This window comes from Anopheles cruzii, chromosome 3 (genome assembly GCF_943734635.1).
Source record: "Anopheles cruzii chromosome 3, idAnoCruzAS_RS32_06, whole genome shotgun sequence".
Classification (NCBI taxonomy): domain Eukaryota; kingdom Metazoa; phylum Arthropoda; class Insecta; order Diptera; family Culicidae; genus Anopheles; species Anopheles cruzii.
Genome location: NC_069145.1, coordinates 84247476 through 84274464, shown reverse-complemented (window position 1 = coordinate 84274464; position 26989 = coordinate 84247476). Strand labels below are relative to the sequence as shown.

Below are 26989 nucleotides of genomic sequence, written 5' to 3'. Positions count from 1 at the left end.
GCGAAGGAGCGCGTCGCACGGCAGGCAGATACCGTCACACGAGACGACATTATCATGTTTTGTGTTTTTTTTCCAACATTGCTTCATGCCCGCGGGGGCCGTTGTTTCCCAACGTTGGCCCCCTGCGGCAGGGTAAACACGCACAGGTGTCGCGCGGTGCAAGTACGCAGCCCTGTCGATCGCCAGCCTGTGATTAGGCGAAAACATAATTAGGAAACAATAGATGAAAATCACGTCGAAGCGTCGAGTGCCTGCCGCAGGGCTGTTATGCAAAAAGTGGCAAGAAAGCCGGTCCCAGCGGAAATGACTTACAACCGCTCCGGGACATGAACCAGTTACCTGGCCGCCTGGGGCGGGGACGAGAAATTCATGAATGAACGTGCCAAAAGTTGGTCTGCATAATCAACCTCCCGAAACCGCCACCATAACGATCGGGGCGGAAAGCCCGGGTATGAATGAACCCGAACAGGACTGACGGGACGGGAAGCTACCCGTCGACTTCCAGGCCGTGGGTCCACGGTCGGTTCCCAAAACTCGTAAACGATCGCTGCGTTTGCGGTTGTAATAAATTTGGCGATTTCATTAGAAAAGCTCACTTCGGAGAACGGCACTTCATCAGTTTCCGAGCGCGCCAGCCGCCGGCCGTCGGGAGAGGTGGCTTCACTTCATAAGCGCATAATTATGGGTTAGCGGCGGCTCTCAAGGGTCCTTGTTGCTACGCTCCGGCGATCAAAGAGGAATTAACGGAACCGGGAGCGGGAAGTGCGCAGGAGCGAGAGCATCCCGGCGACCGGCGACTTCGGCCGGGAGGTTCGTTTCCTAAAAATCGTTTCCGAGATTCGGGGCCGTTCAAGTCTTTCGTTGGTTCGCTTTTTGTGTTCTTTTTTCCCCTGACCCTGATACGCGGCCGGATCGTACGGATCGAAACGTTAATGAGAACAGGAAATGCACATCAGTGAACGGCGGGCATCGATTGCAATTGGCCACGCATTGGCCAGCACGGGATTTGTTAGAGGCGATCGATAAAATCGGAGCCAATGCGAGGCGCGAAACCAACTGTCGATCGACGGTTGATTGATCGTCGACATTGTTAATGATTGTGAAGGGATCCCACGGCGGCCGGAAATCTGACTCTGGGCTGACGAATTCCGGCACTTCCGACGTCGTCGCTGTTGATCGTTGCTTTCGACGTTGCGTATGGAAAGTTGGCTCATCATATTGCCATTTAATTAACGGCCGCGAGTCTCGACCGTTTTTTCCTATTCCAAAGTGAGCGATTTGCACTTGCAGTATCATTACTAATCGAACGGGGCTAACGTCCACCGCGGCCCCGTACACCCACCACCGCCACTGCCGCCGCATTGGAGTGTACCGCCCGCGAGGGCAATTAATAAATTGATATGTACTTAAGCATATTAACGATCGACGGCCGCAAGGTACTAATTAAAATGTCGTTGAACGCGTCGAGTCAGCCCGGACCGTCCGGGCCGTCGGTTGAGAAGATTACCGCGCGGCCGAGACGTAGGCCGAGAAAGAACGGGCCAATTATAGCTTCCCGATGCCCGGTTCCTCGAGGTCCGGTGAAAAGTGCCGCATGCACACGGTTACGACGGCCAGTGCGTGTGGCGTGGCACGTTGCAAGCGTAAGGTGCATTTCACGGGCGCGCAACCTTGTCCCGGCCTCGCGTATAAAGAAGACGTTCGTCTTCACCCTCAGGGGCAGGATGGGAGGGAGCTCCGGCTCACGGTGTCATAATGACTTACTTGCGTTGCGGCCTTGACAGACGCCCCGGACCGGACACGCCGCGGGCCCCGAAAGCTCCGAACGGAAGCTCGGAACGGTAAAATGCCCGAAACAGTGCCCGGCAATGTGGCAGGGAATTAAGATAACGAAACGGTAGACAAATGGCGGCCGGCGGCCGCACCGATACACGATTTAGATTCCGGATAAGCAAATCGCCCGGGCTCCGCAAGTCACGAAACGCTTCGCGGGCTCGTTCTGTGGTACTCCGAAGGGCTCCCAGACCAGACCAGCGGCCCAGAACAATCTGCGTCCAGCCATTCCAGGGTGGTTCTCCTTTTGGGGGGCTCTATTCAAATTCTTCCGAGGGGCATTAGCAAGCCCACCGGCCCATGATTTATGCCACGCATCCCTCCGCGGACGAGCACATAAATGTCTTCATTACAAATTTGGTTCATTATATTTTTACGAGCCCGCGAGAGAGCGAGAGGTGTTCTCTCGCTCCCTGTCTCTCGGGCGCCGGATGTCCAGCTGCGAATCTGCTGCCCGTGGAGGACTCCGCGGTTATTATCCGAAAGCCAAAGCGAGACTGGACTGGAAGGGTGTATTTACATACGCGCACATGCTGTCACTCCTCGGCGGGGGGTTGTCCAACGGCCCTCGAGCGCCCACCTTGGGAATGCTAATTTCACGGAGGACAATCTTTACCATCGCTAGTTAAATTCACGCCATCGGTTACCGGCCTCCGGAGCACTTCCGCCGGTGGAGCTACCAAACGGTTTGTTTCCGGAGCGAAGCAAAACAACAAAAATGGTGGAGAATGTTGCCCAAAAAGAGTTGGGTAGTTGGGCGCGTATGGACACACCTGTCACATATCCCATAATTATCGCATTGCTGCGCTGATCCCCAGAGCCAGTGGCGATCGTGTGGAAATGAGGTGGATCAATAAGTTGTGAAGCCTAACGGGGCGTTGACGGTATGAGTTATTCTAGATCTTTCGGGTGGAAACTATTGATCTTCAGCCAATATTAAGCCAATAAGAGATCATCTCGAAAACGATTATTGTATTTTAATGTCATTTATGTGGCCCATTTCTTTAAACGGATCCATTTGAAGTATCCAATTTCGTAATTTAAACAACAAAATGATCTTTTGAACAAACACAGAGCAGGCTGATCATTGATCTTTGGTTGTGTTCAAATAAAACAAACAAATAAAATAGTTTCAATATTTGCTTTAAAAGTTAAATCCCTTGTTTTAATAGTTTAAAGTGCAGTGCCGAAAATGCATTGACCCTTAGGATCATGTGTGTTCTGTCGACTCAACGTTCGATCTGGGAAATTTATTCAATCGGTAAATGATATCAATCCACTTGGCCTATGGTGACTGGCTAAATAATCGTAGCCCATAAACACATGTACCTGAGCTGCGAGGCACAAAAATTGTGAAGGAAAACCCGAAAACGTTGCCTCACCACTTACCGATCGCCCTGCTAGTAATTGCTGGTTGGTTGGAAGAAAAGTGAAAAACGCATAACGCAACATAACGCAAGTGGAAAACCATTCGAACGCAACGAAAGCGGCCCCCGGGACGGAGCCCAGGGCCCGGTGGCGATGAGAAATGTTAATGTCTTGTACTGCTTAAGTGGGCCCCCGGACTTATCTGCATGCCAGCGGGCCGGGCAGTGGGGGTGGGGGGAGGGCAGTATGCTGATCGTGGCCGCTGGTAGCCTCATCAACATACCCACCCAACCGAAGGACATACATTCGGAATGGAAATGAGCCGCCCGGGAACGCCGCGAACGCCGGGAATGGTAGTCAAATGATATGACGAGTATTAAGACCGCACATTCGTAGGCACCGACCGCCCTGGAGCGGCGATTTGCGATTATCTTCCGCAAGGGGTGCGCACAAGACACAAGCAGTTCCTCCCGGAAAAGATAATTTAATTAGCTTTTTTTCGGTCGGTCTTCCAGCGAGCCCGAGTCGAGTTCGTTTGGGTTGTTAATTGCGCACTTTATGGAGGCCGGTCGCGCGATTGGCGTCAAGATTTTAGCCAAACAAATGGGTACATCAGCCAAAGATGTTACGCCGTGGTGATCATTTACGTCCGGTCCCCGCCAGGTCCGCCAAGGGTCCGCCAAGGAAAAGTGGTCAGCGCTAAACCATTTTTCACCTGACACCGGCGCACCATTTGCGGCATTTCCAGCAGGCACTCGGCTCATGCGGACAGAACGGAACAACAAGACGACGACGACGACGGAGAAGCTTCTCCGCGATGGTTCTCCCAATTTGAGGTTCCGGGGAACCCGGACCCGTACTAAATAAGAAATGGCGAAGACAAATGGGAAACGCTGCACGTAATCGTGTATTGCACGTTGATTATTGTAATTCGTCCGCTTCAAATTGCACTTTGAATAGAGGAATGTTCATTAAAGCGCCGGAGACTCGTCGGACGTCGGTTGGCAGTGGATGCGGCCAAATTGCGGCTGCACGTTGCCGCTTGCCGCTACACGACGACTGATCGATCGATCAATCGACAGTTTCAGGCTGCTGCTCAGGCTGCTCCGCCGACGGAACGGAACCGCACCGCAAGGATTATCGTTGCGTTTTTTATTTAATTTTATGATTATAATTTTTGCATAAAACACGTCTTGCGTTTTCATTATTATATTAAACGCGAAGGCCCGATGCGAAAAAGGCTCCATTCATTCCGATCGATACCATATCACGAAGCCGGGTTGCTCCGGGTCTCGGGTGCGAGAGCGTACGGAACGGAACGGAAATAATGATGATGATGATGGAATTATGTGGATCCCATCGTGGTGCAATCTTCCCGTCCGCCCGTCCGGCCGCCGTCTGGCCATTTCATTTCGTATGCATCCGTTGCGTAGCAGGAGTGCGCGCGCGCGCCTGCCTTTGCCCGGTCCCGGAAAGGCCCGGGACCGGGGCCAGCATTAAACAATCAGGCACAGGCCCGAGCCCGAAAGCCGTCTATTGTGGATAAAAATATGATTGCAAATTATACCGATATGGCCGGCACCGGGCCGGATCACGGTGCAAGGATCTCGCTGGGAGGAGCCAAACCGTGGCCCGTCGTCGTACAATCCAGCATCATCATCATCATCGTCGGCCGGCCTCGGCTGGGCCGGGCTGTGCCGTGCAGCGAACGAAGGACTCGCATGCAAAATAAGAAACGAACCCGATCGGGACGTACCGAGAGGGCACGTACCGTGGCCACCGCCGGCAAAGTGTGAGAAATGAGCCAGCCCAAGCCCAAGGCCAGCCCCGTTGCTCGCGCGGGAGCTGCTGCCGCGAGCGAACGGCCCCCGGGAGGCACTGCCTTCAGCCACGAACGGTGCGCCCGGCCCCCGGGGAAGGGCCATAAATATACACCCTTCGGCGTGCACTGCACTTTCCCAGGCCACGGGACGAACGGGATGCGAAATTAAATTACTAAAAATTACAACCTCACAGCGACGGGAACGAGGACGCCGAAGACGACTGGCGAGCCTATCTGCATATTAGTAGCAGGTTGGGTCCGGGCTGCGGATCCCGGCCGGCGCGGTCGGTCCGTGATTTCTGATTTGCACGTTGTTGGCCGCGTCGGTTGCGTCTGCGTCCACGTTCGCCGGGTCGTTCCCATTACGCACCGGGCCGCGTTTCGCTCGGGACGGGAAAAAATGGGCAGGTACTTGACTTTATCGTACGGAGAAAATGTAAAGCTACGTAAGAAAATTGTCTTCCCTTCCCGGCCAGGATGGGGGATGCAAAATAATGCTTCATTCTTTGGCGATTTCGCAAACCCGGCCGGCCCAACTGGTGCCGAAGTCCAAGCATCCGACTCTCATAAGTGACTTTATGAAAATTCACGAACCTTCTCACAATCTTTTTTCGGAACGGTGCCACCTGGTGCCAGGTGCCGGGCGGGAGTAGCGAGTGGGGAAAATTAAAAGCTCGAACAAAACGGGCCTCCACCGTACGGTCCTTTCGTACGGTCCTTGCGAATGAATGGCCGAGCGCCAGCGCAGACGGATGCGTGAATGAGCACAGAGAGCGCCGTGTGGTTTATGTTGCGGAGTGGAGCCGACCGGACCGGATCGGCGACCATATTCCGTGGACGGGACCCCTTTTTGCGCCCGTTTTTTCTTATGCTCCGCTCTCGCTCGGCACGATGATAATCCGTTCGCCGCGTTCGGTGCATCTCGCTGCAACTGCAACCGAAACGATGCAGCAGCCGGAGCCGCATCATCTCGTCGGAGACCGCTCGGAAGACCTTGCCGAGGGTGAATAAGAAACAGTGAACACAATAAGCATAATATGATTATAGTTTTTAGCGATCCCTTAGGGCGGAGCTCCCGAATTGTGGATCACATTAAAAGATATGAACTTTATGCTTAGCATCATGCTCTTTCTCTCAATCAGTCAGCCAGCGGGGCCGCCAGGGCTTCGGGAGGCGATTGGGCGATTGGGTTGGCAAAGAGGAAACAGACACACACACACACAGCCAGCCAGAACCGAGCCAGAAATGATGCATCATCATCCCCTCCGTCGGTCGTCATCGTCGGTCGGCTGGCGGGGCGTGATCGGTCCGGGTCGGGCCGGCCGGTGCAACATGGCCCTGAGAGAGTGCTTTACGTATGCAACGGGCACTGCTCGGTCTGCTCGGTTCCAATATGGAAGGCAAATGAATCGCGCCCGATGCGCACCGGTCAGTGTAATTGATGTGGTATTGTTGATTAATATTTTTCGTTTTACCACTTGTACCAAGGACCTTCTCTGTCTCTCTCTCGAAAGAACGAGACCAACAGGAGATATATTAGTTCGGCCGACGGAGGTCACTTCGACGAGAGCATAAAACTGCGCAGAGGTTCCCAAAAAAGAACACACACCGATTTCCTAAAACTAATGAAATTTATATGAACTCCACGAAACGAAACTACGCAACACGCTCGGGACGTGATAGTTACGCGGTGCTCGGTTTGATCGTAAATTTTGCGGCACGGCACAAACGAAAGCATAAAACATGAGACGGACCACGGGACCGAAAGCAAAAAACAACCGGACCGTGCGGTCCTAAAACAAACCGTCCTGACCGGTCCGGTTGATTGAATGGGCGCCAATATTCTAATTTGTACCTGAATTTGGCACCGTGTTCCCGAGAAGTCATCCTTTTTTTATGTTTTGGTGGTGTGAGCCTCCTTTCGGAAGCCTTCGGTGCCACACAACTGACTTCTGACGGGCGACTGCGGCAGGCTCACCGGAGCCTGGGTCCGGTCTGGTCGCCTTTTATTGCTCGTCCACTCCTCTTCGGGCAACATGACTGCATTCTCTCCGATACAGGTTTTGGGCCGGCCGTCGCTTCTGCATCAAACAACCCTCGACACTCCGCAGCAGTGTGTGTGAGGGAGAAAAGAAAAAAGGGCGGAAAGCGAAGATGCGCTGAATGCAGCGTGATAATTTGCATTTGTTTCTACCTGAGTGACCTACGGCTGAGTCCTCGTCCCGGCTCCAGGACTATCTGCTGGACTTTACGCAGCATTTGTTTCGTTTCTTTTTCACTTTTGACCTCTTCCGATCGAAAATTCTCATCTCCAGACCCATTCTCTAGGCCGGATTCCATTAGGAATCATTACAGGGAGGCCAGCAGAGGGCCAGCAAGCCCTTAGCAAAAGGTCCGTCAGATTCTGCTTTAATTGTCCTTTTCCGCCCGGCCGGGCGCAGTACGGAGAAAGATGATAATTTTTTATCTCCCGACCTGTCAGCCATCGATGGCCCCGTTATTACGGTGCGCCAATTCCCGTGGGTTTGAGTGGGCTCGCAGCGACAGCTGCCCGACGACCGGTAAGTGATTGCCGAACGATGATTCCTGGAACGGTCTTTCCTAGGTCCTTCATCCGGAGGTCCTGATCCTGTCGAGTTCGGGATTTGCGCCTTGCGCGATCTCCGTCGGTCGGATCTCCTACAGAAACCAGCGTCTTGGCCAACCGGCTCCTCGGACCCTATAAAGTGCTCGCCGAGCGCTGAGCAGGCTAATTAGCGGCAAGCAGCAGCGCAACGAGGTCCGTTTAAGGTGCCGCAAACGAGGTGACAATTTGCTTCAACACTCGCCTAATTGCGGGCAGGCGTTACACGCACGGTGCCGCGGCGATCGCAGCGGTGGAGTGGGCCGTGTCCCCCGGGGCTACGAGGTCTGCGCAGGTCTGGTATTACTCTTATCACCAAGACAGCGCTCGGCACTCAGCAACCTCCTCCGGAGTCCAGCGTAGACCACCGAAGAGATAATAATTTTCTTCGACCATTTTCTCCAAGAGCAAGTTTGGAATGAACGAAAGTGTTCTATTAAATCGTAATCTAGTTTTCTGCGAGAAATCTGGTCTACTCAGAAGCGGATGCGCTCACGATGGACGCTCCCGTGTCGCTTGTTTGTTTGCATAATTATACACAAGAACATTGTAACAATTGCAGCGCCGACGAGCGGATAATTAGCTCCCGGCACAACCGGCGATTATAGTTTCACGCTGGAGTGGATGATGGAACGGTGCAGCAAGCCTACATCCGCCGGTTGCGGCCACAGAGACATCGGTGACCGATCGGATCCGATCTGTCGGCCCCGGCGAGATCGCTCCGCTCGCCCTGGAGCCAGCCGGTTCCGTCGGATTCGTTACGTGCCCTTTTCGGTTCGGTCGCCTGCCGGCTTTCGAGTGCGCCCGAGGCAACGGCTGGCCACCGGGGTGGCACATGTCGTAATGTGCCACCGCCGAGCAGTGGCCAAAGCATATCAAGAAAAAAAAACAATCACGCCAGCATTCGTTTTGGGGCATTATTATTGCATTATTATTCAATTGCGGAGGAGCCGCCAACGGAAAGATCCGTCACAAGTGGCCGTTCCGTGTGCACTGTTCTACGCCTTCCCGAACAGAACTGGCATGGCAAAGGTTGCTACAATTCAATTTCGGAATGTTGCCGTTTCACACAAAGCTTTGAGTGTGGAGCATTTCTTTCGACGAGTTCAATAATGCTCGCTATTCTAAGGCAACGAAATTTCTCTCGAACCAATCCGCGGCTGTCCACCGAATGAGCCTCGTTATGAGTGGTCGGAAATTTAATCCGATGATGACTGAAGGTCATTTGAAAGTCAGCACCATTCGGGGTTTCGTCAGTCAGTGAGTCAGTCAGTCAGTCAGTGAGTCAGTAGTCTGTTCGATAGATTGTTGTATTATCAGATTGTGCCGATAGATTTCTGGCGAGGACCAGGTTCGTTAATATATCATTAATCATTATCAACAACTGCGTCAGGATGTAAACAAACGCATTCATTTTCACTAACGCTACTGTCTTAATAAATATTAAAAGGTATAAAAAGGTTAGAGCGGCGCTGGAATGATTATTTGGCGATAGAGATGACGTTGGTGAGTAAAGCCAATTTTCAACAAAAAGAGAGCGTTTTCTTCCCTAGGCTTGGGACTTTTCAGCCCATGTGTTAAAACCGTCGTGTCCATAAATTGACGTTCCACGTGTACACCATGCAGTTATGTAGGTGAGGATGGAAACAGTTCTTGGAATACTTGAAATAAAAATCTATCGGCATAACCTGTATAATGCAGCAATCTTAGTCTAATGTTCGATCCAAGTAGCGCCTGCTCCGGAGATTGTCTCAAAACGGCCCGGCAAAGTGACATACCGGGCAAAAGAGCGAGTGATGCATGCGTAACCAGGGAGACGGCATAGTAATTAAATCCCGCAACCCAGCTGATTAACATTCAATCATCCCGTTCGCCGTGATTAAAACGTTCGCTCGACCACGTCAACTGTCTCCGTGGTCATTTGAATAAAGGTACAAATTAGTTCTTGGGGCATAAATAGCTTGCTACCGGCGAGTGTATGGCTGTGGCCATTCTTCCGGATGAATCTAGTTACGGACCATCCGCAGTCGCCAATAACGCTTCGGGCCGGTTTCCATTCAAAGGCGTCCGTGCCGGCCCCCGTCCCGGGCGAAATGTATGAATGAATCTCGTCAGATGCCGCCGGGCAGCATGATGATGATAATGATCGGCCAAAAATCATCGATCGATCGATCGAATGTGACGAAAACAATGTATGCAGCAGGGGCGGGTCCAACCCCTGCCTCGGCGGTCCGATGAAACGATTGTGTGTTGCGGTCCCGGCAGCGCAACATTAATCGAAAACGGGGTAAACAAAAAAAGGGTCCTCCACCTGTGCCGACCGGTCAGCCGGCGTTTAATCAAAAGTGAGAAATATACATATCAACGTCGTCGTGGCCCCGTCGCGGAATGCCGTGTGAACCGGGAGGTGGCGCCCGGCGCCCGGGCATGCTCATGCTTCTTACGGCGGCCGCCGACACAATTTGAAACTCATCATCATCGTGACGCGGTAACGGTCCGATGGGAAACTCCGGCGCATACGGTGGTCGTCGGCCGAATCTAGTCAAATAATGGCCACGGTCGGTCGTGGTCGTGGAGGCTCGATTGAATTAAATCGGAAATGATGTGGAAAAATTTAGCCAATTCGCTGCAGGGCGCCCGGTCCAGGCCCTTTTTTCAAGGCCCGCTGCTGCTGCGGTGGCGCTCCACAACCACAAAAAACTAGACCACCCTTCTCCTCGCTGGCGGGTGCCCCCGGGAAGGATGACTGGCGGCCCTCGCCTTTATGGGCCGTTTTGGGTAATGTTCAATATTTCATGGCGGGCGCGAAAAAAATCGAATCAACAGATCGAAGCAACAGTTACGGCCCCCGTTTCACGACCCTTCAACGCGCCGGCATGACGGTCCAGTTCCATTGTTTTGCCGTTGTTTGTTTGTGTTTTTTTGTTCGCTGGGCCCGAAGAATTTGCAAAACTAATTTTCGTGATGCACATAAAATGTTGGCACTTCGGCGAACCTCGGGGATCGAGGGCCGATTGCGTTCCGCGAACCCATTTCCAGGTGCCCCCGAAACCAAAAGACATCCCTTTAATCGTCCCCCGGAGTGGCCCCCGAAAGCTCATTGATCGCTTATTAATAACACCGCGCCAAGGGTTGCTGCTGTCGGCCACCACAATGTGGCTGTGTGGCCCCTGGAACTCCTGGGCCCTCGACCACAGACCTGGACGGTCATCGGTGGGGTTACAAATTAAGCACGCTGCCGCATCATTATCGTCCCCACTCTCGAGCTGGCGCTTCCCCGCTTTTGGTGCTTTTTGTGTCGGGCCGCCCCAGACGTCCATTCCGACAAACCGCGGCGGGCCCGCTGATCCCTGGCACCCGGGGGCCCGGATAGAGTCATAAAACTTGGCTTAAGGAACTGTCAAAATATTTATGACCCACGGCACGGGAATTAAAATCTGACCCGTCGGACGCTTCAGCGCCGCGCTCTCGGCTCGTCTTGCTGGCGGCGCTGGCACTGTACATCAAATACTGTCCCGCATAAATCATAATTTAAAATTAAGTGACTTTTTATTACCTCTGGGGCGATCTTGAAACACCGCCGGCCGACAGTTTGTCGGAATGCTCGGCCTCGGGCTGACGGCCGATATTGGTGCTCGATGCACCAATTTGCAGGACGCGCGCGCGCACGCTGCACCCGCGGTGCAGATTGCCGCAAATTGCATTGCTTCGTATTAAATAATAAATGAATTCATTAAAGTGTCATATTTCGAACGGATCCTGCGCGAATCGGTGGGCCAGCGCAATGGCGGACGACGGCTGGCCCATCAACACCAGTCACAACAACCTATCCCGCGCCGCCCAACATCGATCATTCGCCCCGCGGCAACTGTGCCGCCGATCGCTTCTCACGATCGCCTTGCCCCGACGAGTCCTTGTCGGAGAATCATCGCACGTTTTGGTTTTTTTCGGAGGGGCGCCGCGAAATGGTCCCAAATAATAATCACGCTTAATATTCGCTTACTTGCTAATTTCGTGGTGCTCTGAATGGTGCCGAAAAGGGCCAATCCGGCCGCGGCAAGGATCAGCTGGCCCTTAACGGGGAGCGCCCAATGGGCGCGCGCATTAGAGACGCAAGCAAGGATGATGATTATTAAATTTAAAACCCTTTCGCGGTCGCTGGCGTTCCGCTTAAATCGCGCACTAAAACAAGTTCATTATCCATCCCGATGGCTGACGTCGATAGGTGAGCCGTGAGCCACACGGCCACTCAGCGGGAGCGGGCCTCCAGAAGGGCCCCCCACTTTTTTGAGTGCAACCCGGGGAAGAGACACACAAAAAAGTGTTTGTGCATCGCAAGGAACAATTCCTGTAGCGCGTCCTGCAGCGGCGGATCTCGATCCGGTACCAACCCCGGCCGGTCGGAAACAATCGATCGCGATGTTGTGATTAAAAATAATATTCACTCATTCTCTTTATCGCGCCGTTCTCTGTGTGCGGGGTTTTCCGTGTGCCGTGCCGTGCCGTGGCCCCGGTCCCGGCCCCATCCCGTTTCCTGCGTTGCACTACTTACGTTAGGGGTGCCACCACAGCATTACTGCACGCCACCGCCGCCGACACCCCTGGACCCCGCTGGACTGGCGAAAAAAGAAACAATAACCCGCGACCAGCGAGCGACGAGGACGATGTTTTCGTCGGCGGTTTTTGCGTTCGCTCATCGCGCATCGCGCCCTTTCACTATCTCGCACGTATCGGGTCTTTTTTTCCCAGGGCCGATGACGACAATCTTGGCCGCAGCGGTTCCACCACTCCAGCACGTGGGTCAATCAGGCCACAAGATGGCACGTCTGAATGAACAATGTTTTTGTGTACGGTTTATTATTTTGTATGCAAATTTGAAAGGATCGCTACTTCGTTTTAGAGACTAACAGATCATCATGGGCCAATAAAGTACAGGGTGTTCCATCAAGGTAAGGTTTATGCCAGTCAACCGTAGACCATTGAAGAACTGAAAGCTAACATCGCAGCGGAAATGGCTACTTTTACCTTGTCTATTACCGAAATATTGTCAAATACAATGAAAAATGCCCAAAAAAGAGCCGCTTTTTGTGTATCTAATGCAGGCGTTCATTTGATTAATATTAAATTTTGAGTAAATAAACGGCCTTCTATATCTATATATATAAAATTCCCGTTCTGTCTGTATGTTCCTTATAGACTCCGAAACTACTGGACCGATTGACTCGAAATTTAGTATACAGGGGTTTTTGGGGCCGGGGAGTGCAATAGTCAAGGTTAGAAAACCCTCACCCCCCTCTTTCTTTGCCCTCCCATACAACTAACTGTTAAAAACATCAATTACTCCACAAGTTATGAATCGAATTTCATCAAAACTTGCACAATAGTTGATGGTCACCCGAGAAACCATGTGACAAAATTTGGTCCTTGCAGGACGAGGGAAGGGGGGGGGTCTCCATACAACCCCAATCCTTAAAATACGTCCTAGGGCAATATGGGTATCGTTTCTAAGGTTTTGGTGGTCTGTAAATCGATTGGTTTCACTTAAAAGCCTTTTCCTTCCTTCTTCCACCTATCACCACCCCTCATTCCATCCATCTTGAAGTAGTGTGATGTTGGGGGGAACTGCGTAGTTTGCGTTTAATTTTTAAAGAAAGTGAGAAAGAAAGGAAGAGAGAGATAGAGAGGGAGAGGGAGAGGGAGAGGGAGAGGGGGCGGAAGAGAAAGAAAGAGCGAAAGAAAGAGAGAGGGAGGGGTAGAGAGAGAAGGGGAGAGAGAGAGAAAGAGAGAAAGAAAGAGAGAGAGAGAGAGAGAGAGAGATAGCAACGGACTGCTACAGCCTTCTAGATTGCAATTAGGATCATATAGTAGAAAAAGTACATTTCACACCTTCCGGGAGAGGGGCTCCCATACAAACGTAACATAAAATTCAGCATAATTCGGGTTGTTTTCGAACAAATCGAACCAAATTCTGCAGGTGGGAGTTTTTGGGGAAATGTTCTGGTGAATGTTTGAAACCTCTCGCCACTTTACAAAGGGTGGCTCCTATACAAAATTAGGGTAAATTGCAGCAAAATTCGAAAAGTGTTCTAACAATTTGAGTCAAATTTAGCTGGTGCGAGTTTTGCCATGTATCCAACGGGAAGCGGGAAGGAAAGCCAATCGGATACATCACCGCGAAGCCCTACCATTTGAAACAGAGTAACGGGAGGCGGAAAGGGAAACTGAACAAATACGTCAACGGGAAGCCCGATCGTCTGAAAAGTAGAAGTAACGGGAAATGCAAAGGGAAGCTGATCGGATACGTCACCAGGAAGTCCGTTGAAACGTCGGATAATCGAGAAATGAGGATGAAATGAGGCGTGGCAACGCGCGCCGGGATCAGCTAGTTCTAAATAAATCTTGTTCATTTGTCAAAATCGATTAACAAATAGCGAAGTTATTAAACATTTCAATATTATGGGTCGTGATGGAACACCCAGTATACCACTGGGATTTGCTATCCGATGCCTCTAGCTGTCAATTTAACCCTTACAAGAACGGTTTGCTTTGTTTTGATATCTTCAATGCAAAAGAAGGCAAGTTTTTAGTCTCCAACTTACTGAGCATGAGCTCCTGGGCAATCGCTTTGAGTGGTTCAAACAATTTAAGAATGGGGATTTGGCCGCGACAGACAAAGAGCGTAGAGGTTCTCAAGGAAAACCATTACTCCGTCGGATTGTTAGTGGCGATGGGGAGCGGATTTATTTTGAGATTCCTAAACGTAAAAGATCTTGGTTTGAAGTCCAAAAGAACCATAAACATCAGCTACGCGGCCAAATTGCCATGGACGCAAAACAATGCATTGTGTTTGGTAGGATCTGATGGGTTTGAACTACTAAGAGCTACTCAAACCTAGTCCAATACTACTAACAGTAACGGATCCACTAAACCGATTGAATCGTGGGGTTGGGGAATTTTTTCACATGCCGCTAACTAACCAGACTTGGCTCCTTTCGACTACCACTAAGAAGAACCTGGCCTTCCCCAATATTGGCCGTGCTTGCAGTGAGGTTTTGCTTGCACAGCTTGTGGACTTAGTGACCCACGTGCTGCGGTGTGTCGATTATGCCCGGGCGGCAATCAGCGATCACCCGGGAACCGTGGATCGATCGCGCTATGGATTGCGGAGCAGTATGCAGATTATTTTTTCGGTGGGCTTGGCCCGCGCTTGGTATCGTGATTCGCGTGATGCGTCCGTGGAATGCGGCGAATCGCAGGCGAAACGAAGGGTCCGCTCATCCTGGCGCACGATCGAAGGATTTTCCCACCGAATCGCTCCGGCGCGCGCCGAGCGATGTCCTCCTACGTTGACTCGTGGTCGTGGCTGAGACACACACACGGCCACGGTCGCGTTATCACCGCCGTGCCCATCTTGTGGGCTTGGGCCCTTTCTTTTTATAATTACTTTGCTCGATTATTTGCTAGAGTTTTAGGGGGTCCCCGCGGGGAAGTCGGTCGCGGAGCTCGATCGGCTTATGATTCAATTTTGTGCGAAGGCCACCATCACCAGACGCTTGTTTACTTACCGAAGGATTTTTCGCGCCCTTCCGGCTCGGCCGCATCTGTGGAGGAAGAAACGAAAACGAAAAGGAAAGGTTTTTGATAATCCGAGGAACCGAGGCGCAAGGCGCGAAGCAGAAGCGGCGCGTCCACGGTCCACTCCGAACCAGAATGAAGGCAAATATGAAATCTCGAGCGTCTCCCGCAGCGAAGTACGGGTGGGGGGGTAATTTACTGGGTTATTTTCTCGCTCTCTCTCTCTCTCGCACGCGCTCCTTGGCCACGTCCAGATCCAGATTACCGGGCGGATCGGTCCACTGACACTCTGTTGCTGCGCTGCGCGGCAGGCAGGAAGTACCAAATTATCGTAATTATCGTCAACAATACGAAGGTAACAACCGAAGCACGGGCAGCATCCGCGCGCGCCACCGCGGTCCGAAATCTCGTCATCAATTCCCCCCGCGCTCGCGATCTTCCGTCGGCGCACCAGGAAGCATATTCAAATGTCCGAGGCTCCGCGCGTTAGTAGCACGGGAACGAAGAAGACTGAACCCGCGGAACGAACAATCTTCCACAAAATTATTACAATCCATCCTTCGCCCGATTCGGGGCCGTCCGCCGGCAGCCCGGGCTAATCTCCTGTCCCACGTTCCGCACACACACGCGCGCACCCGGGGCAGATGAGAATCCCACAAAACCAGAAGCAATTTCCTTCCACTTCCTTGGTGCTCCGGAGACCATCTTTCAATTCATCTTTCGGGGACCCAGCCTCGCGGAGAGATAAATGGTGATGATGATGACTCGAATCAAATTTAAAATTTGAATATTCAACATAAAGCGTTCGGCGGGCTACAGGGAGCTGTGGCCCGGGGGCCCAGTGACGACGACCAATCGGCGTGCGAGAAATTGGAGCCCGAAATCGGTCCCACCGGCCACCGTGGTCCGGGCCCAAAATTAATACGCTAATTCGCCGTGGCCGCGATACGATCATCGCCAGACACACACACACACGCGCGGACGGGTGTATGTCTAATTTGAATTGACCGTTGGTCGATCGGCAACGGGGCTGCAATTATTGGATTTTTACACCTCTAATTTCACGCGAGCCCGCGAGAGCGACGCGGGCGCGATCGCGCGCGATAAACCCGCACTTTGGCCGGGACGCCAACCAATTGCTCCAATCATCCCGGTCCCGGTCTCCGGTCTGGAAATGAATAATCATGGCTCCGGACCGACCGAAGGGAGCACCGAAATGGAAATAGACGAAACGGGGCCCCGTGATTGTCATCATTTCGAACACACACACAAAGCATAAATAGGGAGCCGTTAGGTGGGATACAAATTAACATACGACAGCGCATACAGCGGTGGCGTTTCGGAGGCGACAAATTAACGACGAGCCCGGCCCGTCACACGTGAGCGACGTCTGGCCGAGACGGAGCCCACGGGAAAATTGACCGGGACTGCCACGCGGGGAACCGCGGGAAACTTTATCTCCGCCAGCTGATCGGTTTTCCGCGCGCGAGAAAGCTTTTCGACGTAAGATCGCGCCGGCCGGCCCCCTGTCCGGCAAGACACTGTCACGGGGAAGAGGAAGAGGGTGGTTGCTAATCGAGGCCGATCTCCTCCTCCGCGTTTGGTAACGAATTTTATGTGTTTTTAAACCCGACAATGATAAACGAGCCGGGCCGGAGTGAGAAAAGTGGAATAAAAATTGTCAAATAGTGCAGGCAATTACTTTAACCACCGTTCCGTGCCGCGAAACACTGGGCGCGCCCCCCAACACCCCAAAAGGCCCCCCTAGGACGGACGCATCGTCCGAGGATGACACGCGGTCAAGAAAAAAAATGTGGGCGCAATAGAACTGGGCTCAAGTCAAGGCGGAGGGCCACTAATCAAACGTGGTTTTGGGTTCGAGAACTCGCACGGTGTGGTAAGAAAGTCTCGTGATCCGGCTCAGTGACCGGAAACGATATCCTTTCGAATCGGAAACCAGTTTGGCCACTTAGCGGCAAGTGAATATGTTACGGTGATTGGTTCAAAACAAATACCTATTTGTGTGACTTAGTTGTTACATATTGGACATTTACCTTCAGCATTTCCGGTTCCTCTATAATAATGGGCAGGTGCCAGATTGTAACGGTTAAACTTTTGCTTTCCGTCACTCATAAAACCTTGGTTTGACTTCTCAAAAGCATCCGATGGTGATAAACATTAAGTATGAACTTAAGAATGAACTTGAACTTGAAGTGAACTTGAAATTTGTACTTAGAAACACCGCATTGTTCGATTTATGTTCTTCTTGAACGCGTCCTTAAAATTGTGACAAAATCATATAACAATGACTAATCCAACCCAATTGTTATGAACCTTCCAAGAGCTGTTCATAAGACACTGCTCCTCAAATGCTACAAATCGTTGGAAGCCGTGAGCTCGCGACTTTCTTGCCGCACCGTTTACGTTGTGTAAGACGCTCCCGGCCCCCGGGAGTGGCCGGGATGTCTTCGCGGACTTCGTGGGTGACGACCGACTTCCGCCGCTGGTGGGTCACAAATTGTCACATTTCTACCGCACACGGCGTGATTTTGCTGCGGCAGCTGCCACTGATGAGGGGTCATACGGACCGGACCCGTTGCCCGTGTTGAGCGGTGTTTTCCATTTGAGGGCGCCGTTCGTGTCATAATTGGGAAAAGCCAACGAAACGCGTAGGGGCCGGCCCGGCTCGGCACGCCACACTGGCCAGCCATTTCCGTGTCGACACTCATTTGAATGTGCCACCACCCAGTGCCCAGCACCACCACCGTCAGCAGCGCCAGCAACGCCACCGTTCCGGTTGGCGAAGAAAATGAGTGAAAACATAATTACGTGACATCACGAGATCATTATCGATCAAGCAAAGACTATTATTACGACGGGTGTCTTATTTCCCCACCATCGAAGGGGTTTCGTTTCTGTTTTTTGAAGGTTTGGTAGGTTCTTCGGCTTCGCACCGACACGACCGATTACCTCGCGTTCGCCCGTGCCGTGCCTGCCGCGATCATTCGTAATGACATGCAAAAGTGTCTCCGTGTACGATCATTTCGCGAGTACGCCCATAGAAAAATGTTTTGTAAGCAGCGAACCGAACGATAACGGTTCTAGTTTTGGGATCTTCGGACTGTTTCTTTTAACCTTCTTTTCTTTTCACGGAAGACAATAATAAGGGTTCTTTATAATGCTTTTTTGTTATCTTTTTATCTGGGAATTACTTGATATTTGTATGCAGTTGTAGGCAACAAAACGCCAATGTGTCAATACGTTAGGGGGCACAACACCCATTACGATTAGTGACTTTAGGACCTATGACGAACTGGGGCCAATAGCAGTCAACGTGCGCGATAACGAAAATAGGATTCTAAAATATCACGGTTTTGGCTCCAATGGATAATTCACTGATCCTTTCGATATTCCAACAAAGTCAATGCGATCTCGGGCTGTCAAGCGACGAATTTGGAGCACAAATTCTTCGATTTTATTAGCCTGCAGCTCATCAATTGATGTTGATGGTCATTCTGGCCGTCGTGCGTCGTTTGCCACTGACACTGACCCGATCCTCTTCGAATATGTTGTACCACTCATACACTCTTGTTTTCAATAGAGCTTGCTCACCGAAGGCCTTCTGCAACATTTTCAACCTTCCTGGCGGCAGATTTTTCACTCCGCACACAAAATTTAATGGAACTGCGATGTTGAATAGTTGAAAACCTTATGAAAGCCGAATAGTTCACTTTAAACTGTTTACAAAAGGACCCGTATCGCAGGTCCCGTAACTCTAATTAGTATTTTGACGCATACTGTTGATGGCAGTGTTGCCAACTTATAAAAAAGAAACAATCTCAATCTACAAGTTCAGTTCTACAAAAAGATACTCCGAAACTCTCATTTAACATTCTTGGGTAAATATTTTGTCAAATGTGTTTATAGACACTTAGTTTGTGTTTCTGATGTTGCTTACGAGCTGGAAATGATAAATTTTTTTTTTACTCAATCTTCGTTGTAACTTGAGTGAGCTGCCACAAGATTTTACCCTATTCTGGGAACCATTTCGTAGGGTTTTGATAAAAACCTCAACTAGAATTCATGCAATGCAGGAGAACTTCCCCAATAAAAGCATCAAATCGACTGCACCGACCGTAAGTCAAAGAATTCGTTGTCACCTGTACATTTCCGACTGTTAGGACTGATACATTGTTTGATCAACAAATGCACATTAATGTTGGCCATCATCGGCACCTGCGGGCACTACTAATTGAAAAAAAAAACTAGTACAAAACATCGATAATCACACCAAAGGTTCCCAACACACCTGCCGCAAAAAAAGAGCTTCACTTCGGCTTCAGCTTCAGCTCACTGGGTGGCGCTCCTCTCCGTGTGTGGCCAATCAACCAGCAGCCGGTCGGCCGGTTGGGCTGAGATTTTTTTTCGCTCTCTTCTCTCCCCTCACTATGTTAAACTATCGTTCTTCCGTTGCCCGAACCGATTCGATTTGATTTCCTTCGACGAGGGGGGGGCGAAGCAAAAAAGGGAGAGCAGCTCCCTCGGTGGCCGCCGGGCCCCAATGGAAGGAAATTGCCTTGCCGCTGGCCGGCCGCTTGCCTGGCAGTTCCCTAAGGCGACCAGGGCGCTAAGAAGCCCAGCAAGCCGCGCCATGCTAAACCGCACCGCAAGCTACTAAATTAATTTTTATGATTTTTTATTCATTACCTCACGTGCGCGGGCGCGCGCCTCCCCGTGCGGGTGTGTGTGTGTGTATTGTTAAGTCATTGTGTGGCGGCGTCGGCCACAGAAGAACGCGCGCCTTCGGGGGCGCCATATGCTGCGCCGTGGCCTGCGCATAAATGCGCCCAACGGCGGTGGCGGCGGCGGTCCAACAAGTGCAGCGGCGGCGGTGCATGTTTAACTAGCCATGCTTCGCGGTGGCAGCCGCCCGCCGGGTATTTAAATTAGCACCGGGAAGCGGTGCCCAGGTGCCGGGGCTTTTGGCGAGTGTAATGTAAGTTAATTATCGTTATTTTCGCTCGGCAACGCGTTCGCGTCATTTACGTGTGGGCGCCTGAGCTTCGATGTCGGCATCCAGCCGCAGGCTCGGTGGGTTATGTTTACTTAAGAGAGGGGCCGCTCTCCTGCCTGCCTCCAGAACGCGGTGCGGAACGCCAGACCAGCTAGGCAGCAAACGGAACGGAAGGAACCTGACGCGTCTTCGTGTCATAACGATATTTTAATTGCGTCACGATCATCGGGACAGAACAGAATCTCCACCAAGGCTGGGGGTGTGTAGTGGGGTGGTGGGAGCATGCAAATGATATGTTAAGCCCCGAACGGGTGCAGCTTACCGTGAACGGCGAGGCCGATTTGCCGATGAACCCGTCGCGATACGCGCCGCGCCGTATGCATTTTAAACGGTTCAGATTCGGATCTGGAATCTGACACTTTCCCGTCCCAGAGCTCCCTCCCCGGGACCGCCGGCCAGCCACCGAACCGACTACTAATTGGCTGCCTTGCTTACCGGAAGGGCCTAAGGGGCACCCTTCCACTGGCAAGATTTTATCGAACCCTGGCCACTTCGTTCCAGTGAAGCAACGCACTCCCCCCCGAAGGGGTCCGATTTCCCATCCATCACCGGTGCCACCATCGCGCCGCTTTTCAATTTCCATCCACCACCCACAAGTGTGTTGGGGGTGGGTGTAATGTATTTTTTTGACGGACCGAATTCTTTCGAGTGGCGCGCCATAAAGTGTACCAAAGCGGAATGGAAACAAATTGTGACCACCTTCACACGGGGCACCTGTTGCAGGATTCCCACGCGCGCGCCCACAGGGTGGCAGAGTCCGGGTCCGGGCCACCTTTACCACCCGGGAGGGAATTGAAATCCCGGGCCACGGGGCGTGATCCATTTTGCCATAAACCACACACACACACACACCATTTAAATAACAATCATCACGCCGACCGTAATATATGCACCCCTTTTTTCCCAGTGTACGCCCTGGGAGGGGCCACGCGCCCGGGTCTGATTTTTGGCCATCGAATCAAATAATAACGACGAAACAGGACACCGACTTCCGACTTCCTTTCCGCTCACGACAAATTCACTTTCAACGACGACCGCCGACGACATTAAGCATATTTTGTCAAGGACCGAACCCCACACGGGGTTGGCCCCGAGAGGGGGGAGCGTGGGGTGGTGGACCATTATTGGCCTCGGTTGTTGGCGGTGGCATCGTAAACGGCCGGCGGAAGGGTTTTTTAAGGAACCGTGCGCCACAGGATATACCCGCAATCGCAACCCCATCATCGGTCGCTCCTAAATAAATCAAAGGCTCGTGCCATCCCGTGCCACACCAAAAAGGGTTTCGCACCCCTCGCTTAAACGCCCCGAAGAGGCCGAGGCACCGAAATCACTTACGACGTCGCTGTCGTCGTCGCCTTCACCGGCGTGACGACACACGAACATGTGGTGGCGAATCCTCGAGAACCGCCACGAGCCGTACCGCCCGGGGGACACGAAAAGGGTTGAGCAGGCATCGGGCGCAACCCTTCCCGGCGGAAGTCTTTAAGAAACCCATCTCGGAATCCGGGGATCACGGGGATGACTTTAAAACCGATTATTTGATGAACCGCAGTCACGAGGAGGCTGGTTGGCTGGTGATCCTAGGGGGCACCGCGCACTTACCTGTTTCGTCGGGCTTCTCGTACGGTGGCGACTCGTCCGCACCGTAGAACTGGCGGTACAGCGAGTGGCGCGAGGATGCCTTAAACTTGGACATCGTGAAATCGACGGCCACACACACTTCGGGGCGGCTGCGTGGCGTGTGGTGGGACTCCTGGGGCACGAGCTCGTAGGCGTTGGTCGGGGCGCGTCCCGGGTCTACCAGGGCCACTCCATGTGTGCTGCTCGGAGCCACCAGAAGCGGCATAATCCCGAATGTCGGGCCCCGGCGGTTGATTAGCCGCTGTCGCGTAACTCCTTTTCGCACACACGCACACACTAACGCGCACCACAGGACACGGCACCGAGGGATCGCAATTAGTGGCGTAACCTTGACGTCTTCATATTTTCACATTAACACACTTAGCGGTGGACAGAAGAAGCCTGCGAAGAAAGCCCGGTTCGGTTCATTCGGTTAGCGTCGCGATCGATCATAATTACGAGTCCTGGCGTGGACCTGGCGTGGTCGCGTTCTTGGCTTAAATTGTTGCTACACTCCGTCTCTCTCTCCGTGCGCTCTGGCAGGTGGCACTCGGCCAGAGTTGATGAGGATATTGACTTGCGGTCCTTGGGGCACCTGATGGATTAGCATACGGAGTCGCCGGAGCGGCTTATGCAGCTACATGTGTGTGTCACTCGAGCGCCCCATTAGCGAGCCATCAAACGGTCCCTGGTCCTTGTTTCCTAATTGTCCTGTTTGTTTCACTTCTGGTCCGCGTCACAGCGCACCCGCGGGCGCGATAAGAATCACGAATTACGTCGGGGTGCGTCGGGTGTCGGCCGTCGGGCGTAACAGGTTTATTAATCATCGTCACCGGTCACCTTATCAGCTAACTTGCCACGGTCTCGTCTCGGTCTTTCGAGGAAAAAAACGACGCAAAACATGTCACAATCGAACTTCAACTTCTTATCAGTCGATTTTGTATTCCAATAAACAAATTACCCTTCACATCAAACGCGTGACGCGCGGACCCACCAACTCAGCAACATTCCCGCCCGGGAGTCGGACGATGACGAAACCGGGCCACCAGGTGGTTCTGTCCCCCCTATTCGCCCCAAATTTCATTGTCGAAAAATTGGCCTTTCGATTAGAGCCGTACACGGTCGCCATGTAACGATCTCGAACCGATTAAAATCCCGGCAGGCGCGTTGTTTGCTTTCCTTTTGCCACGATCACCTGAGTGCGTGTGTGTGTGCGGATCGTGAGAAACCGGAAGCAGCGTGTTAGGTGAGGCGTTTTATTTGTAGATTTTTCGGCGGCCGGAGCGCAAATTTTGCATAAATAATTAATAATTGATCAATCTGGGTCCACCATCCCTTAGAACGATCCCGCCGATCGGCTCGATGTGTGAGAAACGCTGGTCCACGCTGGCCGGGCATCCCGCTGCGCGGCCGATTTCCTATGTTTCTCACCTCATCTCTCAGTGCCGGCAGCGGCTTCGTGGTCGTCGGCTGGCCGTGCAGAGATTAATCGATTAGTGACGCGGCCCCGTGGGAGCCACCCCGCGAGCCAGCGTCGTTCGGTCTGGCTGTACTCCCGGGCACCCGGACCGGAAATCGCCGGAAATCAACGGAACTCCGTTTTGTCCGCCATAATTGCGGACGGCGTCGCTTAATGGCAATACACGAGGCCGATTTCGGTTGCGATTGGTCCTCCAACACCGAGAGGGAGACCGGGGGGTTCTAGATCACAATTTTGAGCATGATTATTTCAATGCCGCTATTAAAACAGTATTGGCCATCGAGAGCCACCGGGCACCCCTGCCCTGGCGGGAGACTTGTACGCGCGGAAGTGAAACGATCTCGTGTCTCGCGGATTATGCGCCAGATCGTTGCGTCATTTTCTTTCCGTTTCTTCGCCCCGCATGCTTCGTCCCTGGCCGCTCCACGCCACGCACCGGCCAGCGTTCTTTTGTGCGGTAATTGATGGCAATTATTCTAATTTATAATATTTCATAACATTTCTCTCCTGACGGCGACCGCGACGATCCGGTTCGAAAGGTTCGGAAGGAACGGCCATAGGTGAATAATAGGAGCAGCGCTACCCTTCCCACCAACCAACCCTAGAGCTAGACCGGTCAGGGTCTCCGCGGGCTTCCGTCGGCGATCGTGGCGAAGGTGAAAATTATGAGCTTTGATCAAAATCTCGCGACCCAAAACACATCCCACAACCCGAACGGGAGGCCCGCAGGCCGACCGGCGATGATTGGCATCGCAACATGGGTTGGGATGGTTACGGGATGAATTTATGAATGGGCCGCGCGTTCCCATCGGTCGCCGGACCCAACCGTGGCAGGTGGAACGCCACCTCCATGGAAGCTCCATTATTTATGTGCGTTTAGCGCAGGAAGTAGTTGGCTGCCGGGCTCGGAAGGATCGCCCGGCTGTGCTGGTGTTAATTGATTTAATTAAAAAGGGCTTCGGCACCGGCCACCGGCACTGAAGTCTCTCTACGCATCGGTTTGAAATTCACTTTCGAAAGATTGGCATCCATTACGGGTTTCGGGCGCTAATCTTGGGCCGTGCAGTGCGTGCAGATAGTAACGTTTCGGAGGTTCACCGCTTATCACCCGAAAAACCCGGTCGAACCCAGCCAACCCTCAAATTCTTCATTTGTTCTCCGCCGTTCGCCGAAGACAATCCCGGCCCAACGCCCGAAGGGAGTGCACGAAGCGGGGGGAGGGGGCCGAGTTTAATCCGACAAACAATCGACTGAATTAATCAATCAACAGAGCTGGCCCCACGGCGCATGCGATGATAACGGGTATGCATTAATTGAACGGACCCAACACACCGTGGTCGTGGTCGTATCGTCGGTGTCGGGGATTAGAACCCATTTAGATAAGCGAAATTTCCCCCCAAAATTCCCCCCGTTGCCGTGGTATGCTCGCTTCCGCACATTGACGACGGGCGGACTCTGGACGCGGCAGGATGACATGCATACACTTATTCGCCTCTCGGTGCCTGTTGGTAGCACCGTCTTTCGAGTGGCGATACGCATGGCCTTATTTGCCGATTCGGCGGGGCCGATCCGAACGCGGCCCATCACGCGGCCGATTAGGCGTGTCACTGTTTGTCCCGGGCCCCCGCCGGAGCTCGCCGCCATCGCATGTTCCATAAACATTTTGTATCATAAAATTTCCAAGTCATGGGCCCTCATTACCACCGGGTTCGCGCGTGGAAAGGGCAGAGTCTGGAGAGGCTTATCAATTGGCGCAGTCCCGTGTGGCGCATGCGTAATTTCCTGGCCCTGACCGATGCTTATCGTCGGGCGCCGATTGCCCGTCGGTGGTTAATATTTTTTGGATAGGTTCGCGAAAAGGAGTTTAAAATAGACTGGCCATGTGATTTCCCGGACATTGTTTTTGGCCTCGCCGGGCCCGCGAGATTAATATCGCGCGCGGCGTCATGGCGGGTCTGACGCGTTGGGCCAACCACCTCCCAGATAGCGCACTAGACGCACTGAATGGTCGCCGTACGTTATCCTGTAATTCGGGGTTTCTATTCACCTACGATTTGTACAAGACGTACCATAAATTCTTGAAGTAGAAGAAGAGCAAGATTAGAAAAGGAATTCTTCATTTTATTTTGAGGTCGAGGTTTGGCAGGAGATTAGTTCAGAGCACACTTGATAAAACCTGTGCAACAAGTTGCCACAGATATGCAAACCAGCAATTCCAGCAATCATCCAAGGAGGCCTTACATAGCAACTCGAGAAGAGTGCATCAAATTCCAATACTAACAACAGCCTCCAAATGGGTTCTTTTAGGCTTGGAGCCATGTCAACAATCAAACCATCGTTAAGTCTTTTAAAAAGACTGGATTTTGAAACCTCGATCGAATCGATTTTGAACCGAAGATGTGGCAATTTATGAGAAAAGCGATGATCCCGCAGTTGATGATGATCTAGCTGAGACCTGAGCCATGAGTTCCACAACTACTACGGTTACTAAAAGAGCTATTGGGTGAATTCAGAACATGACTCAAATGTTCTGGGAATTTGCCTCACTTACGAAGGTGTCAACGAATTGTCACAACTTCTCTTGTTGGCCTTAGCAATATATCATATATGCTCCATTCTCTCCCTAGAGGGGGCTAGAGTCTAGATTATCTCGAGCATTCCATATCTGTTGCTGACTGCAAACCAGTTGGCGTTCAAGAATTCACCACCCCAACGCTGACTCCTTGAACGTCGCAGGTCTCCTCTGGATCTCATCTAGTCCACGCAAACAACAACAGTAACCATTGCTTTGCAATTCAAAAATCACTCGCTTCTCTTGTCAGCTCGCCGTTTGACGAGAACGAGACGCTCCCGTGTCACACGTCGCGGTTATCGGAAACAAACAGTTTCCGCCTCGACGACGACGTGGTCCGGTGATAGTAATCGATTAAAAATGACACCCTGACTCTCACGATGGGCCAACGAAGGGGGCCGGTTGCTCTGTCAAGCGGCATGTCTCCCGCGGACGGCCGGTTGATGGACGATCGGCCCGAATCAAAGACGAACAGCGGACAGTGATCCGCTCTGTCCACCCGTCTGCCAAGTCCGACATAGGCTAATTTCCCCACCGTCCCTGGGGGTTATCAACGCACCGGCCAAGTTTGATAGCGGCGGCCAGAAATTCGTGTCACCGCGTTTCGTGTTTACGTGTTTATTGCATCCTCCACGGCACGGTTGATTGATTTATTCTCCGATTTGCCCCGATACGTGGCATCGAAACTATTTATGGGCTCGAAATAGTAATAATAGGTGAGTGGGTCGCCCAATCGTCCAATATAATGACGGGCAGGAAAACGGGCAGGCGTCCTCGTAAAGTGACTCGGCTGGTCAACCGCAGCGTCGAGAGCGGATTTGACAGATACCGAAGGCCCACCACGGTTCACGCAATTTCCAGCCCCGGTAAACCATTGGCCGGAGGCGTGAATTACGCCTCGTGAGGTGCGCGTGTATGTGCGCTACACATTAGGTTCCCCGCCACCCAGGGGCCCCGTTTCCCGCTTCGGCTCCAGTCGGTCGAAAGATAAGCGTGCAACATTTATCAATTAAAGTTCAATC

At 52.3% G+C, this 26989-nt stretch overlaps 1 protein-coding gene across 1 annotated transcript in view; it reads right to left on the bottom strand.

Moving 5' to 3' along the window:
* LOC128271169 (uncharacterized) overlaps window positions 1-22141 on the bottom strand; it is a 63222-nt gene extending 41081 nt beyond the window's left edge. The window contains exons 1-2 of the mRNA XM_053008610.1: window positions 21898-22141; window positions 15212-15247 (exon numbers count right to left, since the gene is read on the bottom strand). Of these exons, the coding sequence (XP_052864570.1) occupies window positions 15212-15247; window positions 21898-22141 (280 nt within the window). The remainder of the gene's footprint in view (window positions 1-15211; window positions 15248-21897) is intronic.
* Window positions 22142-26989: the final 4848 nt, after the last annotated feature.